Below are 17,316 nucleotides of genomic sequence, written 5' to 3' on the forward strand. Positions count from 1 at the left end.
GGGGAAAAGGAATCCTCAATCTGAGTATTGCATTGGCAGTTCTGTGTTAGCAAAAACTTCAGAAGAGAAGGATTTAGGGGTAGTGATTTCTGGGTGAGCAGTGTGGTCGGGCATAGGAAAAGCAAGTAGGATGCTTGGCTGCATAGCTAGAGGTATAACAAGCAGGAAGAGGGAGATTGTGATCGCCTTATATAGAGCGCTGGTGAGACCACATTTGGAATACTGTGTTCAGTTCTGGAGACCTCACCTACAAAAAGATATTGACAAAATTGAACGAGTCCAAAGACGGGCTACAAGAATGGTGGAAGGTCTTAAGTATAAAACGTATCAGGAAAGACTTCATGAACTCAATCTGTAGAGTCTGGAGGACAGAAGGGAAAGGGGGGACATGATCGAAACATTTAAATATGTTAAAGGGTTAAATAAGGTTCAGAAGTGTTTTTAATAGGAAAGTGAACACAAGAACAAGGGGACACAATCTGAAGTTAGTTGGGGGAAAGATCAAAGGCAACATGAGAAAATATTATTTCACTGAAAGAGTAGTAGATCCTTGGAACAAACTTCCAGCAGACGTGGTTGGTAAATCCACAGTAACTGAATTTAAACATGCCTGGGATAAACATATATCCATTGTAAGATAAAATACAGGAAATAGTATAAGGGCAGACTAGATGGACCATGAGGTCTTTTTCTGCCGTCAGTCTTCTATGATTCTATGTTTCATTCATTCATTCATTCATTCATTCATTCATTCATTCATTCATTCATTCATTCATTCATTCGATTTTTATGCCGCCCTTCTCCTTAGACTCAGGGCGGCTTACAACATGTTAGCAATAGCACTTTTTAAACAGAGCTAGGCTATTGCCCCCACAATCCGGGTCCTCATTTTACCCACCTCGGAAGGATGGAAGGCTGAGTCAACCTTGAGCCGGTGATGAGATTTGAACCGCTGACCTTCACATCTACAAGTCAGCTTCAGTGGCCTGCAGTACAGCACTCTACCTACTGCGCCATTCCTTCCAATCCCATTAGTGCAGTCCTTCTCTTGCATTGGCTGCCGATCAGTTTCCGGTCACAATTCAAAGTGTTGGTTATCACCTTTAAAGCCCTACATGGCATTGGACCAGAGTACCTCCGGAACCGCCTGCTACCGCACGAATCCCAGCGACCGATAAGGTCCCACAGAGTTGGCCTTCTCCGGGTCCCGTCAACTACACAATGTCGTCTGGTGGGCCCCAGGGGAAGAGCCTTCTCTGTGGCAGCCCTGGACCTCTGGAATCAACTCCCCCCGGACATTAGAACTGCCCCCACCCTCCCTGTCTTTCGTAAACTACTCAAGACTCACTTATATCGCCAGGCATGGGGGAGTTGAGACATCTTTCCCCCAGGATCTTTTATATTTTGTTTTATGTTTGGTATGAATGTGTTGTTTGGGTTTTTTAAATATGATAGGGTTTTATATGTTTTTTTAATATTAGATTTGTTCTACTATAATATTGTTTCTATTATTGTTGTGAGCCGCCCCGAGTCTTCGGAGAGGGGTGGCATACAAATCTAATAAATTATTATAGAAACATAGAAGTCTGAATGCAGAAAAAGACCTCATGGTCCATCTAGTCTGCCCTTGTACTATTTTCTGTATTTTATCTTAGGATGGATATATGTTTATCCCAGGCATGTTTAAATTCAGTTACTGTGGATTTATCTACCACGTCTGCTGGAAGTTTGTTCCAAGCATCTACTACTCTTTCAGTAAAATAATATTTTCTCATGTTGCTTTTGATCTTTCCCCCAACTAACTTCAGATTGTGTCCCCTTGTTCTTGTGTTCACTTCCCTATTAAAAACACTTCCCTCCTGGACCTTATTTAACCCTTTAACATATTTAAATGTTTCGATCATGTCCCCCCTTTTCCTTCTGTCCTCTAGACTATACAGATTGTTAATTATTATTATTATTCTTCTCAAACAGTGGGTATGCCCCCATGGAGGAGCACAGAGCGATGCCAGCGGTGGGGGTATGACCCCAGGGAACATGTGTGGCCTCTCTCAATCGTTTCCCTTGGATGGGGAGTGTTTTTCCAGTTGCACACTTCTCTGACTGCTCTAATGAGCCCTGAGCCATATAGGGTTTACATTTTCGGGAGTGGGGGGGCATTACAGAAAGTAATTGAGAAGCACTACATTAGTGCGAGGTGAAAAACTACATTGCAGGTTGTTGTGGTTAGCTCTGGCCCAGCTCCTGCCCCAAGGACTGTGGATGTGGGGGAGACATCCACATGCTGCAGGCCTGTTTTCCCCCCGGTGGAATCTGCTGATGAAGGCTCCTCTGACCAAGAAGACATGAGTGACAGGGAGGAGGAGAGTGTGGCAGACAGCTCAGAAGGAGATCAATTATCTAGCTCCTCCTTGGATTCAGAACAAGAGTTAATGATACAGCCACGCATGCGGAGAGCGATGCATAGGCAACAACAACTGAGAGATTATTATCAAAGAAAATGAGGCCACCTGTGGTTGGGTGGGGCTGTGGTCATTAGTGAGGCTGCTATAAAGAGCAGCCTGTGGGTTTGGCCATTGTGGAGGATTATCTGATCGTTGTGTTTCGTGACTGCTTTACTGACTTTCACCTTTTGTGTGCTGATTTTTCCCCGCTTTGAAACTAAACCAGAGCAAAGTGTGTTTCACTTTGTGAAAAAAGAAGGACTGTGAATTGCCTCACAGCTGCAAGCTAAGTATCACAGAACTGATAAGGGACTTGTACCAATTACCAGTTTGTTTGGAGACGAGGGCTCTTTGCTATACCAAAAGAGGGCTTAGGTTAAGTGAATTTTCATTATAAAGAACATTGTTTTGAATTTTCAAACGTGTGTGTGTGTCTGAAATTTGTACCTGTGAATTTTTGGGAGGAGTCTACCAGAGAGCCCGACAGAACACAGGTAGACCTCAACCTTGACCACAATTGACCTCCCTGCTTTCTGGTCACACAGGCCGAGGGGCCATGGCAGATATTTCAACCATTGTGGAAAAAACAGAATCCGTGCTGTTGGAACGGGGCCTGCTGAAGCCGACCTGATTCCGATCTTACTTGCAGGTATGCGCTCGCTTTCCGTGGAATTCTACTCCGTGAAGCTGCTGCACGAATCCCAGTGACCAGTTAGGTCCCACAGAGTGGGTCTTCTCCGGGTCCCGTCAACCAAACAATGTCGCTTGGCGGGGCCCAGGGTAAGAGCCTTCTCTGTGGTGGCCCCGACCCTCTGGAACCAACTCCCCCCAGAGATTAGAATTGCCCCCACCCTCCTTGCCTTTCGTAAGCTGCTTAAAACCCACCTCTGCCGCCAGGCATGGGGGAGCTGAGATACACTTCCCCCTAGGCCTTTACAATTTTATGCATGGTATGTCTGTATGTATGTTTGGTTTTTTTATATAATGGGTTTTTAACTGTTTTTTTAGTATTGGATTTTGTTGTACTGTTTTACTGCTGTTGTTAGCCGCCCCGAGTCTGCGGAGAGGGGCGGCATACAAATCCAATTAATAATAATAATAATAATAATAATAATAATAATAATAATAATAATGAAAGCTGGGAATGGCGGGATTGGGAAAAGGAGAGCTCAAAAGAAGTTGGCTTTTAGCCTCTTGTTTTATGGGAAAAGTAGCAGAAACTCCAAACCAACTTCCAGGGGAGGTAGTTTGGTAGTATTCTGCGGTCACTGAGTTTAAACACGTTTGGGATGAACACAACTCCAGCATCCTCGGACTAAATTTTAAAAAATAAATAAATAGGGCAAACAGTAGATGAATAAGTAAATTAAAAATATAAGTAAAATAAAATTAAAGCAAGCAAAAAAAAAAAACACCCTCCGCCCAAACCCTCAACCCATCTCAAAGGGTCTTATAGATAAGTATTATAGTTATTATGGGTATTATGGGTTCTCCTGCCTCAGCAGGGGGCTGGACTAGAAGACCTCTAAGGTCCCTTCCAGCTTTGCTCAACTTCTCTTCTCTCTCCTCTTCTCTCCTCTCCTCTTCCCTTCCCTTTTCTATTCTATTCCATAGAATAGAAATAGAAATAGTAGTGTCAACCCCTAACCCCCAACATTTTTCCCTTAGACTATGCACGATTGACCTCTCCAGGTTCCTAAGAGGTCAGTAAGGGGCGTGCCTAAGTGCACCAGTGTGCCTTCCGTCCAATTGTCTCTCCTTATCTCATTTATCTTTTCTTCCTTTCATATATGATCTCCTATACTTTTATATCTTTTCTTCTTTTCTTCGACAGTCTCAAAATGGGTGAACAGTGCAGTCAGGCGGTAGGGAAAGCAAGTAGGATGCTTGGCTGCATAGCTAGAGGTATAACAAGCAGGAAGAGGGAGATTATGATCCCGCTGTATAGAGTGCTGGTGAGACCACATTTGGAATACTGTGTTCAGTTCTGGAGACCTCCCCTACAAAAAGATATTGACAAAATTGAATGGGTCCAAAGACGGGCTACAAGAATGGTGGAAGGTCTCAAGCATAAAACTTATCAGGAAAGACTTCATGGACTCAATCTGTATAGTCTGGAGGACAGAAGGAAAAGTGGGGACATGATCGAAGCATTTAAATATGTCAAAGGGTTAAATAAGGTCCAGGAGGGAAGTTTTTTTAATAGGAAAGTGAACACAAGAACAAGGGGACACAATCTGAAGTTAGTTGGGGGAAAGATCAAAGGCAACATGAGAAAATATTATTTTACTGAAAGAGTCGTAGATCCTTGGAACAAACTTCCAGCAGACGTGGTAGATAAATCCACAGGAACTGAATTTAAACATGCCTGGGATAAACATAAATCCATCCTAAGATAAAATACAGAAAATAGTATAAGGGCTGACTAGATGGACCATGAAGTCTTTTTCTGCCGTCAGACTTCTATGTTTCTATGTTTCTCTCCTTTTCTTCATTTATATTACTACATATCTATTCTCTTCAATGTGTATTATGTATTGGACAAAATAAATAAATAAAATAAATAAAATTCCATATTCAATTCCATTCTATTTCATTCTATTGTACATTTCAATATTCTATTCCGTTCTGTTCTCTTTTGTTCTATTCCGTTCCATCTCCATTCCCATTCCATTCTATTTTTTGCCCTCACTTTATTGTGTTGGTATGTTCTCCCAAACTCTAGAACGTTAGGTCCTCTTATGATGCACCACCCATAGGTCGCTCAGTTGGACAACCTCCATTCTGGTTTCAGCTTGAACCTTTGCACCTCATCTACACTTCTCCTCGGCTGGCCTTCGTCTACACTTTGGGCGTCTGGAGGAGATGTTGTCTTGTGTTTTGAAAGCCCTTGAGAAGAGCAGGGGATTGCGATGGATGGATTCAGGCAGGTGCCTCTCCTGCCTTGGTCACCTCCTGAATCGGCAGCTTGCCACGGATACTTTTGACCCACCTCTGCCTTGCCAGGTATCTTTCTGCAATCTGCTGCTGGAATTTATTTTATTTATTTATTTATTAGATTTGTGTGCCGCCCCTCTCTGTAGACTCGGGGCGGCTAACAACAATAATAAAACAACATATGACAAATCTAATACTTAAAGTAACTAAAAACCCTTATTAAAAGCCAAACATACACACAAACATACCATGCATAAATTGTATAGGGCTGGGGGGAAAGGAATATCTCAATTCCCCCATGCCTGACGACAGAGGTGGGTTTTAAGGAGCTTATGAAAGGCGAGGAGGATGGGGGCAATTCTGATCTCTGTGGGGGAGCTGGTTCCAGAGGGTCGGGGCCGCCACATAGAAGGCTCTTCCCCTGGGTCCCGCCAAACGACATTGTTTAGTCGACGGGACCAGGAGAAGGCCAACTCTGTGGGACCTAACTGGTCGCTGGGGTTTGTGTGGCAGAAGGCGGTCCCGGAGATATTCTGGTCCGATGCCATGAAGGGCTTTAAAATCAAGGGACCCTCTCCCTAAATCTCCCCTTCCTTTCAGATGAAAGTCTCCAGTTGCATTTGGTTCCAGAGAGCTGGAGCCACCACAGAGAAGGCCCTCCCATGTGACCCCACCAATCTACATTGTCTAGACCAGTGTTTCCCAACCTTGGCCATTTGGACATATCTGGACTTCAACTCCCAGAATTCCCCAGCCAGCATTGGCTGGCTGGGGAATTCTGGAAGTTGAAGTTCAAATATCTTCAAGTGGCCAAGGTTGGGAAACACTGGTCTAGATGACGGGATCCAGAGTAGGTGGACTCCATGGGCCTTAATTAATCGCTGGGAGGTATGTGGCTGAAGACGGTCCCGTCAGTAGACAGGCCCTAAGCAGAAGTACCACACTGACATTGTGTGTCAGGCATTGTTTGTGTCTCCTTTGTGGTCTACATTCCTCACATCCTGAGTCCATCAGAGCGAAGGGCAAATTCTCCCGAGGGTCCTTTCCCCAGACGATCTGGGGACCTGGGGGTTTCCCAAGCATCCTGAGGGGTTTCCCAAGTGGCCAAGGTTGGGAAACACTGGTCTAGACAATGTAGATTGGCGGGGTCACATGGGAGGGCCTTCTCTGTGGTGGCTCCAGCTCTCTGGAACCAAATGCACCTGGAGACTTGCACCACCCCAACCCTCCTAGCCCCCTGCTTTGCCGGCAGGCCTGGGCTATTGAGCTGTATCACCTAACTCTGGCCAAGTAGAATGAATGTTTTTTTAATATATATTCCGGGGTTTTATTGTTCTGATTGGGTGTCTTAGCAATTGGGCGGCTTAGAAATTTAACCAATAAATGAATAAATAAACACTGGATGTTCTTAGCATGTTGATTTGGGGCCTCTTTGTGGGGGTGGCAAATAGGGGCGGAGAGGCCCAGGAATTTCTTTACCAAGAAAGAAAAGATCAATTATGTGAAAACACTCGCAATTCACAATCAACCGCTTGTTACAGAAATACCGAGAAAAAGGGATTGATTAGGAAAAAGGGAGCCAAACTTACCTTATTTCTTTTTGATCTGTGTCCACGGACGGGTCAGTGACCTGTCAGATAAAACCAGAGTGTCAAAGAATGAAACTGAAGAGGCACAGTTGTCGATACAGACAGTTTATTCACATGTCCCCTGAGTGCATTAAAAAGAGTTTTTAAAACCAATAATTCGTCCCTCCTCCCCTCCCCGCTCCCAGAACAGGACAACTGCTGCCAAAGAATTGCCTTGTGGGCGGTCTATAAATTTTATAAATAAATAGTTAAATCAAAGTAGCAAAGAACTTTTCATTTTGATCCTTGCTGCTAGGCCTGTGATAGGTAGTTTTCCACTTACGATCTGTTGCTGAACAACATTGTGATGTTGGTGAGACCTCATTTGGAATAATACTGTGCTCAGTTCTGGAGACTTCATCTACAAAAAGATATTGATAAAATTGAACGGGTCCAAAGACGGGCTACAAGAATGGTGGAAGGTCTTAAGCATAAAACTTATCAGGAAAGACTTCATGAACTCAATCTGTATAGTCTGGAGGACAGAAGGGAAAGGGGGGACATGATTGAAACATTTAAATATGTTAAAGGGTTAAATAAGGTTCAGGAGGGAAGTGTTTTTAATAGGAAAGTGAACACAAGAACAAGGGGACACAATCTGAAGTTAGTTGGGGGAAAGATCAAAAGCAACATGAGAAAATATTATTTTACTGAAAGAGTAGTAGATCCTTGGAACAAACTTCCAGCAGACGTGGTAGATAAATCCACAGTAACTGAATTTAAACATGCCTGGGATAAACATATATCCATCCTAAGATAAAATACAGAAAATAGTATAAGAGCAGACTAGCGCACGAATCCCAGCGGCCGATAAGGTCCCACAGAGTTGGCCTTCTCCGGGTCCCGTCGACTAAACAATGTCGTCTGGCGGGCCCCAGGGGAAGACCCTTCTCTGTGGTGGCCCCGGCCCTCTGGAATCAACTCCCCCCGGAGATTAGAACTGCTCCCACCCTCCTTGTCTTCCGTAAGGGATTTGAGACATCTTTCCCCCAGGCTTATTATAATTTATGTTTGGTATGTATGTGCTGTTTAGTTTTTAATTATGATAGGGTTTTTAGTTTTTTAATATTAGATTTGTGCCATTATAATATTGTTTTTATCGTTGTTGTGAGCCGCCCCAAGTCTTCGGAGAGGGGCGGCATACAAATCTAATAAATTATTATTATTAATTATTAGTTGGACCAGAAGGTTTTTTCCTGCCATCAATCTTCTATGTTTCTATTTTTCTAAGTTACAGGGGGCTGGGGAAAGGTTACTCACAACTCATCCCAAAAGTTATATCTGTAGCACCATCATTTGTAGAAATCACAGACAAAGGTTTTTCTGAGAAGGCAAGAACATTTTTATAGCTGTTGTGAGGAGTTGTGGTCCAAAGCTCGAAGGTGAAGGGAGGTCGTGTTTGAAAACACCATGGCAGGCAGGTGCCAAGTGGCCTTGCGAAAGGGTAGCCTTGGAGGGGTGTGTGCTGAGTTTTCATAAATATTGATGGATGAGTTTTGTCGATCCAGTTGTGCAAGCAGATAAAAGCAGCATCTGCTCAGCAGGCCATCCCAGGACGTGGAGGATAAAAAGCTTTTTTCCCTTCAATCCAAGATAGACCCAAGGGAGGTCGTAGAGATGGTCTGGTTTTGTTAAAACCACAGAGCAGATGGCAGTGGTCAAAAATGAATGGATCTAGTAGTGATTTCTGACAGTCTCAAAATGGGTGAGCAGTGTGGTCGGGCGGTAGGAAAAGCAAGTAGGATGCTTGGCTGCATAACTAGAGGTATAACAAGCAGGAAGAGGGAGATTGTGATCCCCTTATGTAGAGCGCTGGTGAGACCCCATTTGTGTTCAGTTCTGGAGACCTCACCTACAAAAAGATATTGACAAAATTGAACGGGTCCAAAGACGGGCTACAAGAATGGTGGAAGGTCTTAAGCATAAAACGTATCAGGAAAGACTTCATGAACTCAATCTGTATAGTCTGCAGGACAGAAGGAAAAGGGGGGACATGATCGAAACATTTAAATATGTTAAAGGGTTAAATAAGGTCCAGGAGGGAAGTGTTTTTAATAACAACTGAAGCAAGAAAGGTCGTAAAAAACAGGGCAAAACTCACTCATCAAATGTCTCGCTTAAGAACATAAATTTTGGGGCTGAATTGTGGTTGTAAGTCGAGCACTACCTATACTTGATGGAGAGCGCTGAGGTTGATCTTCATAGCTTCAAGATTATCCTGGTTGCAGAAAAGTCTGTTTGTCTCCCCAGTAGATGGCAGTTGGGAGTTGGACCACATAGGGTGGTTGAGAGTGAGTGTACTTTGGTGCAAAAAAGGGGCAACAAGAATGATCAAGGAAATGGAGCCCCTCCCTTATGAAACCAGGTTGCAACGCCTTGGTCTCTTCAGCCTTGAAAGACGGCGTTGAAGGGGTGACTTGATGGAAGTGTATAAAATCATGCATGGGATAGAAAAGGTGGATAGAGAAAAATTCTTTTCTCTATCACACAATACTAGGACGAGGGGGCCCTCCCTAAAGCTCATAGGGAAGAAAGTGAGGACAAATAGAATAGAATAGAATAGAATAGAATTTTTATTGGCCAAGTGTGATTGGACACACAAGGAATTTGTCTTGGTGCATATGCTCTCAGCGTACATAAAATAAAATATACATTTGTCAAGAATCATGTGGTGCGACACTTAATGATTGTCATAGGGGTCAAATAAGCAATGAAGAAGCAATATTAATAAAAATCTTAGGATATAAGCAACAAGTTACAGTCATACAGTCAACATGGGAGGAAATGGGTGAAAGGAATGATGAGAAAAACTAGTAGAATAGAAGTGCAGATTTAGTAGAAAGTCTGACAGTGTGGAGGGAATTATTTGTTTAGTAGAGTGATGGCGTTTGGGAAAAAACTGTTCTTGTGTCTAGTTGTCTTGGTGTGCAGTGCTCTGTAGCGACGTTTTGAGGGTAGGAGTTGAAACAATTTGTGTCCAGGATGTGAGGGGTCAGTAAATATTTTCCCCGCCCTCTTTTTGACTCCTGCAGTATACAGGTCCTCAATGGGAGGCAGGTTGGCAGCAATTGTTTTTTCTGCAGCTCTGATTATCCTCTGAAGTCTGTGTCGGTCCTGTTGGGTTGCAGCACCAAACCAAATAAAAGGAAATATTTCTTCACCCAGAGGGTCCTTGGTTTATGGAATTCCCTTCCAGAAGAGGTTGTGACAGCTGTTTGCCTGGATAGCTTCAAGGCAGGATTAGAGAGATTCATGAATGCCAAGTGTATCATAGGTGGTTATTGAAAGGGATGTCCAAGTGCCGCCTCTATGTTGGTTGAGGCAGGCAGGATTCCCTTGAGTACCGTTTGTTGGGGGTCAAGGGAAAGGGAGGGTTTTGCCTTCTCTTTCTGCTCAAGATCCCCATGGACAATTGGTGGGCCACTGTGGGCCACAGAATGCTGGACTCGATGGGCCTTGGCCTGATTCAGCAGGGCTCTTCTTAGGTTCTTCGGTTCTTAGAAGGAGCAGATGAGACGTGGTAGCAGGAGGGGGGTTCAAATTATTTTCCAAAGCACCCAAAGATAGAGCAAGAAGTAATGGACGGAAAGTAATTAAGGAGTGAACCAACTTCCTAACAGTGAAGACAATTAAGTCTTCGGAGAGGGGTAGCATACAAATCTAATTATTATTATTGTTAATAATAATAATAATAATAATAATAATAATAATAATAATAATAATAATAAAGCAGTGGAAAGAACAGCCTGCCTTCAGAAGCCGTGGATACTTCATTATGTTCTGTGTTAGCAAAAACTTCAGAAGAGAAGGATTTAGGGGTAGTGATTTCTGACAGTCTCAAAATGGGTGAGCAGTGTGGTCGGGCGATAGGGAAAGCAAGTAGGATGCTTGGCTGCATAGCTAGAGGTATAACAAGCAGGAAGAGGGAGATTGTGATCCCGCTGTATAGAGCGCTGGTGAGACCACATTTGGAGTACTGTGTTCAGTTCTGGAGACCTCACCTACAAAAAGACATTGACAAAATTGAACGGGTCCAAAGACGGGCTAGAAAAATGGTGGAAGGTCTTAAGCATAAAACCTATCAGGAAAGACTTCATGAACTCAATCTGTATAGTCTGGAGAACAGAAGGAAAAGGGGGGACAGGATCGAAACATTTAAATATGTTAAAGGGTTAAATAAGGTTCAGGAGGGAAGTGTTTTTAATAGGAAAGTGAACACAAGAACAAGGGGACACAATCCGAAGTTAGTTGGGGGAAAGATCAAAAGCAACGTGAGAAAATATTTCACTGAAAGAGTAGTAGATCCTTGGAACAAACTTCCAGCAAACGTGGTTGGTAAATCCACAGTAACTGAATTTAAACATAGAAACATAGAAGTCTGACGGTAGAAAAAGACCTCATGGTCCATCTAGTCTGCCCTTATACTATTTTGTGTATTTTATCTTAGGATGGATATATGTTTATCCCAGGCATGTTTAAATTCAGTTACTGTGGATTTATCTACCACGTCTGCTGGAAGTTTGTTCCAAGGATCTACTACTCTTTCAGTCAAATAATATTTTCTCATGTTGCTTTTGATCTTTCCCCCAACTAACTTCAGATTGTGTCCCCTTGTTCTTGTGTTCACTTTCCTATTAAAAACACTTCCCTCCTGAAACCTATTTAACCCTTTGACATATTTAAATGTTTCGATCATGTCCCCCCTTTTCCTTCTGTCCTCCAGACTAGACAGGTTGAGTTGATTAAGTCTTTCCTGATACATTTTATGCTTGAGACCTTCCACCATTGTTGTAGCCTGGGATAAACATATATCCATTGTAAGATAAAATACAGGAAATAGTATAAGGGCAGACTAGATGGACCAGGAGGTCTTTTTCTGCTGTCAATCTTCTATGTTTCTATATTCATCCTAAGATAAAATACAGGAAATAGTATAAGGGCAGACTAGATGGACCAGGAGGTCTTTTTCTGCCGTCAGTCTTCTTTCCATGTTTCTATGTTTCTATCATGGAACATTTTAAAGAAGAGACTGCATAGCCAATTGTTTCTTTAAAACCTCCACTGATGAACCACCTGCAACCTCTGGAGGTTAATTGTCCTCATTGTCAGGAACCTCCTTAAATTCAAGGTTGCTTCTCCCCTTGATAAGTTTCCAAGCATTGTTTCTTTTTCCTGCCTCCTAATTTGATCCCCTCTTCTTCCTGGCAAGCCCTTCAGATAAGATAAGATAGTTCCACTAAAGTCTAACAGGCACAGACCAACCGAATCATTCGTTTGCAACCATCTAGATAAAGATGAAAGGGTGCCATTATTGGGAGGCAGAGGCGCTTGGAAGAGAGATGCCAACACATTGACGTCACCTTATCAAAAGTGCAGATGCTCCTGCAAATCGCTCTCTCTTGTTATTGTAACCGTGGGGCTCCTTATTTTCTACACATAGGGAAGCCGAGCTGAGTTCATTATCTTTATCCTTGAGCTTCACTGGCAGCTGAGATCAACGCCATGGCTCTCTTTAGACCCGGAGGAATAGTAGAGAAGAAATAGGAGATATAGGAGAGACAATAGGACAGGGGACGGAAGGCACTCTAGTGCGCTTATGTACGCCCCTTACTGACCTCTTAGGAATCTGGAGAGGTCAACCGTGGATAATATAAGAGTAAAATGCACCAGTTGCGGCCCTGTTTGGACCAGGAGTCACTGCTCACGGTTACTCATGACCTCATCACCTCGAGGCTCGACTACTGTAACGCTCTCTACATGGGGCTACCTTTGCAAAGTGTTCGGAAACTTCAGATCGTGCAGAATGCAGCCGCGAGAGCAGTCATGGGCTTCCCTAAATACGCCCATGTCACACCAACACTCCGCAGTCCGCATTGGTTGCCGATCAGTTTCCGGTGACAATTCAAAGTGTTGGTTATGACCTATAAAGCCCTTCATGGCACCGGACCAGATTATCTCAGGGACCGCCTTCTGCTGCACACAAATCCCAGCGACCAGTTAGGTCCCACAGAGTGGGTCTTCTCCGGGTCCCGTCAACCAAACAATGCCGCTTGGCGGGACCCAGGGGAAGAGCCTTCTCTGTGGCGGCCCCGGCCCTCTGGAACCAACTCCCCCCAAAGATTAGAATTGCCCCCACCCTCCTTGCCTTTCGTAAGCTACTTAAAACCCACCTCTGCCATCAGGCATGGGGGAATTGAGATCCTCTTTCCCCCTAGGCCTTTACAATTCTATGCATGGTATGTATGTATGTATGCCTGGTTTTTATATGAATGGGTTTTTAATCTTTTTTAGTATTGAATTACTATTGTACACTGTTTTATTGTTGCTGTTAGCCGTCCCAAGTCTCCGGAGAGGGGCAGCATACAAATCCAATAAATAAGTAAGTAAGTAAGTAAGTCAATCAATCAATCAATCAATCAATCATCAATCTGGAGAGGTCAACTGTGGGTAGTCTAATGGTAAAGTGTTGGGGGTTAGGGGATGATACTACAGAGTCCGGTAATGAGTTCCAGGCTTCGACAACCCGATTATTAAAGTCATATTTTTTACAGTCAAGTTTGGAGCGGTTAATATTAAGCTTAAATCTGTTGCGTGCTCTTGTGTTGTTGTGGTTGAAGCTGAAGTAGTCTTTGACAGGCAGGACATTGCAGCATATGATCTTGTGGGCAATACTTAGATCACGTTTAAGGCGTCGTAGTTCTAAGCTTTCAAGACCCAGGAATCAGGATTGTAAGTCTACTTTCGTACGGAATTCTGTTACGGTATTCTGTTCTTCTTTTCCTTCAAGGTGCTACAAGAAAAGGACCTGCCTCCAGGTTAATTATAGTTGTACATCGACTGCTTGGCAAGGGGCAGGGTGGCAATTAGAGTCACGTTACTGTGCCAGCCTCCTGACCTTGTGGGATTCTTCGTTGCTCATCCCTGAAGGATGGCGTCAGCTCCTGTCCGTTCCCAGAAGGAAAAGCAACCAGCTCTTACTGTTTCATCAGCCACAAATTCTTTCGAACACTGTTTCTCAGCCTTGGACAACTTCGAGGTGGAGGGACTTCAACTCCCAGAATTCCCCCAGCCGGCTGGGGAATTCTGGGAGTCAAGTCCACGCAGCGCACAAGTTGTCAAGGTTGGAGTACCCTGTCTTAGAAGGTCCCTGCTCTCTTCTGCCTATCAAGACTTCTGCTAGCTCAAGCCCATCGGTGGAGCGAAGGTCGAGACAAGATGTTTCTTTGTCAAATAGAAGAGTTCACTGCAATATTTCAATCTACCCCCCCTCCCAAAAGAAATCCACTTAACAAACGTGTTGTTTAGCGACAAAAATATGGGACTCAATTGTAGTCGTGGGCAGAGGGCTATCGGTCAACAACAGACTCTATTAATTAGATAGATAGTCTGGTCTGAAGCAGCCCTTCAATGTTCACCTCCCTGATTAGAATAGAATAGAATAAAAAATATGATAGAATAGAATGGAACATAGGATAGAATAAAATACGAATAGAATAAATTACAAATAGAATAGAATGAAATTACAAATAGAATAGAATAGAAAATAGGATAGAATAGAATGGAACATAGGATAGAATAGAATACGAATAGAATAAATTACAAATAAAATAGAATGAAATTACAAATAGAATAGAATATGAATAGAATAGAATAGAATAAATTACAAATAGAATTGAATATGAGAAACTACAAAGAGAATAGACTAGCAAAGTAGAACAGAACAGAATAGCAAAATAGAACAGAATATGAATAGAATAAATTACAAATAGAATAGAATGAAATTACAAATAGAATAGAATATGAATAGAATAGACTAGCAAAGTAGAACAGAACAGAATAGCAAAAGAGAATAGAATACAAATAGAATAAATTACAAATAGAATAGAATGAAATTACAAATAGAATATGAATAGAATAGAATAAATTATAAATACTGCTCAAAAAAATAACACATCCTAGATCTGAATGAATGAAATATTCTCATTGAATACTCTGTTCTGTACAAAACTGAATGTGCCGACAACAGCATGTGAAATTGATTGTCAATCAGTGTTGCTTCCTAAGCGGACAGTTTGATTTCACAGACGTTTGATTTACTTGGAGTTATATTGTGTTGTTTAAGTGTGCCCTTTTTTTTGGAGCAATGTAGAATAGACTAGCCAAGTAGAACAGAACAGAATAGCAAAATAGAACAGAACATGAAATTACAAACAGAACAGGAGAGAACAGAATAGCAAAGCAGAACAGAAGAGAACAGAATAGACTAGGGAAGGAAAAGAAGGCAGGATAGAATTCTTCGTTGGCCAAGGATGATTGGACACGCGAGGACTTCAGCGCAGAAGCTCTCGCTGTTCATGCAGACAACAAAGCCAGAGGTCATTGAGTACTTTCACCAGGGATGCTGAAAGGAGCCACCGATAGAGGCAGGCAGAGGTTCACCACCTCGCTTGACAGAATTTTAATTGCAGAGCAGAGCAAGGCAATTGCAATCCCCATTGGCTACAAATGCTTGGACGTTCTCCAGCACCGCCGATGATGTTTATACGCAAAGGTTTAGGGACTTGCCAGGGTTGTTTCTTCTTTTAATTGGGTGTTTGTTTACTGGGCTCGCTGCATCATCACCCACTTGGCTGGCTCCAAGGACCACGTTCAAACCAGACATGGAGATACCAACCCCAGCTGCTGTTTTTCACTGTTATCTGGATCCACTATTTTTGTTTTTTTTAAAAAAAAGACTCGGTTTGGAATCTGAATCCATCTGCATCGAATGAAATAGAAGGCTGAGGTGACTGGGTTCAAATATTTTCTTTCCCTCTGGGCTTTTGCAAACATCTAACGTAAATGAAATTCGTCCTTCTGAAACGTTGGACTGAAACATCAAGATATTCCCACGGTTAAAATTAAAGGCTTCTTTAGTTCAAAACAAGGACGGAGCCAAATTGGAGACCAACTGTAAAAAGGTACAATTGCTCATCGATAATTTACCCCGATAATTACAGTCCTAGCTAAGGTCATAACAAGGGTCACCCTAAAAATCACTCCCATTTTATGACATCGTTTGTGGTGGTCCTTAAGTGAATGCTGTGATCTTTAAGGGATCGTAGAAATATGGAATATAAATAAATATCACTGTTCATTATGAATGGGGGGGGGGGGGGTTTGAGGGGGGGGGACAAAAATTAGAGGTAAACCCTGGTTTCCTGCAAAACCATCATAAGTCACAAATAATAAAATAAGAATAGAATAGAACAGAACTGAAATGAACGGGAAGCGACCTGGGAGGTCTTCTAGTCCAACCTCTCATGAGCAGGGAGGCAGGGCCTCCCCAGGCCAAAAAGACCCTCCCAGAGCCTTCACAGGCTGAAGACGCCCTCCCAGAACTTTCACAGGCAGAAAACAGCCTCCCAGAGCCTTCACAGGCCGAAGACACCCTCCCAGAACCTTCACAGGCTGAAAACACCCTCCCATAGCCTTCACAGGCTGAAGACGCCCTCCCAGAACTTTCACAGGCAGAAAACAGCCTCCCAGAGCCTTCACAGGCCGACGACACCCTCCCATAGCCTTCACAGGCCGAAAACGCCCTCCCAGAGCCTTCACAGGCCGAAAACGCCCTCCCAGAGCCTTCACAGGCCGAAAACGCCCTCCCAGAACCTTCACAGGCCGAAAACACCCTCCCAGAATCTTCACAGGCCGAAAACGCCTTCCCAGAGCCTTCACAGGCCGAAAACACCCTCCCAGAGCCTTCACAGGTCGAAGACACCCTCCCAGAACCTACACAGGCTGAAAACACCCTCCCAGAATCTTCACAGGCCGAAAACACCCTTCCAGAGCCTTCACAGGCTGAAAACGTCCTCCCAGAGCCTTCACAGGCCGAAAACGCCCTCCCAGAGCCTTCACAGGCTGAAAACGTCCTCCCAGAGCCTTCACAGGCCGAAAACGCCCTCCCAGAGCCTTCACAGGCCGAAAACACCCTCCCAGAACCTTCACAGGCCGAAAACGCCCTCCCAGAGCCTTCACAGGCTGAAAACGCCCTCCCAGAACCTTCACAGGCCAAAAAGACCCTCCCAGAGCCTTCACAGGCTGAAGACGCCCTCCCAGAACCTTCAGAGGCTGAAGACAGCCTCCCAGAATCTTCACAGGCCGAAAACACCCTCCCAGAGCCTTCACAGGCCGAAAACACCCTCCTAGAGCCAAAAATCAGATGGACAAAGCACAAATTCGCACTGGAGCTGAGCTACGGCAATGGCCAATGAAGGGCTACCAAACGTTTTACTACCACACTGTGGGCATGGCTTATGCAGGACGCC

General features: G+C 43.7%; 2 protein-coding genes and 1 long non-coding RNA gene across 11 annotated transcripts in view; 2 read left to right on the forward strand and 1 right to left on the reverse strand.

Moving 5' to 3' along the window:
* The window catches only part of LOC139173098 (uncharacterized), a 29,209-nt gene extending 20,893 nt beyond the window's left edge, over nt 1–8,316 (reverse strand). The window contains exons 1-3 of one of the 5 annotated variants that reach the window (XR_011559973.1): nt 8,270–8,316; nt 7,293–7,370; nt 6,971–7,011 (exon numbers count right to left, since the gene is read on the reverse strand). This is a non-coding gene — a long non-coding RNA (uncharacterized lncRNA). Of the gene's footprint in view, nt 1–164; nt 248–4,646; nt 4,835–6,970; nt 7,012–7,292; nt 7,453–8,269 lie in introns of those variants that run through there. The other 4 variants (XR_011559976.1, XR_011559975.1, XR_011559972.1 and 1 more) reach the window with 4 other exon arrangements.
* Nucleotides 1–17,316, forward strand: part of PPCDC (phosphopantothenoylcysteine decarboxylase) — a 50,895-nt gene that overhangs the window by 3,337 nt on the left and 30,242 nt on the right. For 2 of the 5 annotated variants that reach the window (XM_070762641.1, XM_070762636.1), the window contains exons 6-7: nt 2,990–3,093; nt 13,797–14,854. In XM_070762641.1, coding sequence (XP_070618742.1) covers nt 2,990–3,075 — 86 coding nt within the window. In that variant the 3' untranslated portion in view covers nt 3,076–3,093; nt 13,797–14,854. Of the gene's footprint in view, nt 1–2,989; nt 3,094–5,238; nt 5,427–13,796; nt 14,855–17,316 lie in introns of those variants that run through there. The other 3 variants (XM_070762639.1, XM_070762638.1, XM_070762640.1) reach the window with 2 other exon arrangements.
* LOC139173170 (P-selectin glycoprotein ligand 1-like) lies at nt 13,938–17,262 on the forward strand. The gene is made up of 3 exons (XM_070762767.1): nt 13,938–14,045; nt 16,570–16,917; nt 16,999–17,262. The coding sequence occupies exons 1-3, from the start codon at nt 13,938–13,940 to the stop codon at nt 17,260–17,262; spliced, it is 720 nt and encodes a 239-aa protein (XP_070618868.1).

Source organism: Erythrolamprus reginae, chromosome 10 (assembly GCF_031021105.1).
Source record: "Erythrolamprus reginae isolate rEryReg1 chromosome 10, rEryReg1.hap1, whole genome shotgun sequence".
In the NCBI taxonomy this organism is placed as follows: Eukaryota; Metazoa; Chordata; class Lepidosauria; order Squamata; family Dipsadidae; genus Erythrolamprus; species Erythrolamprus reginae.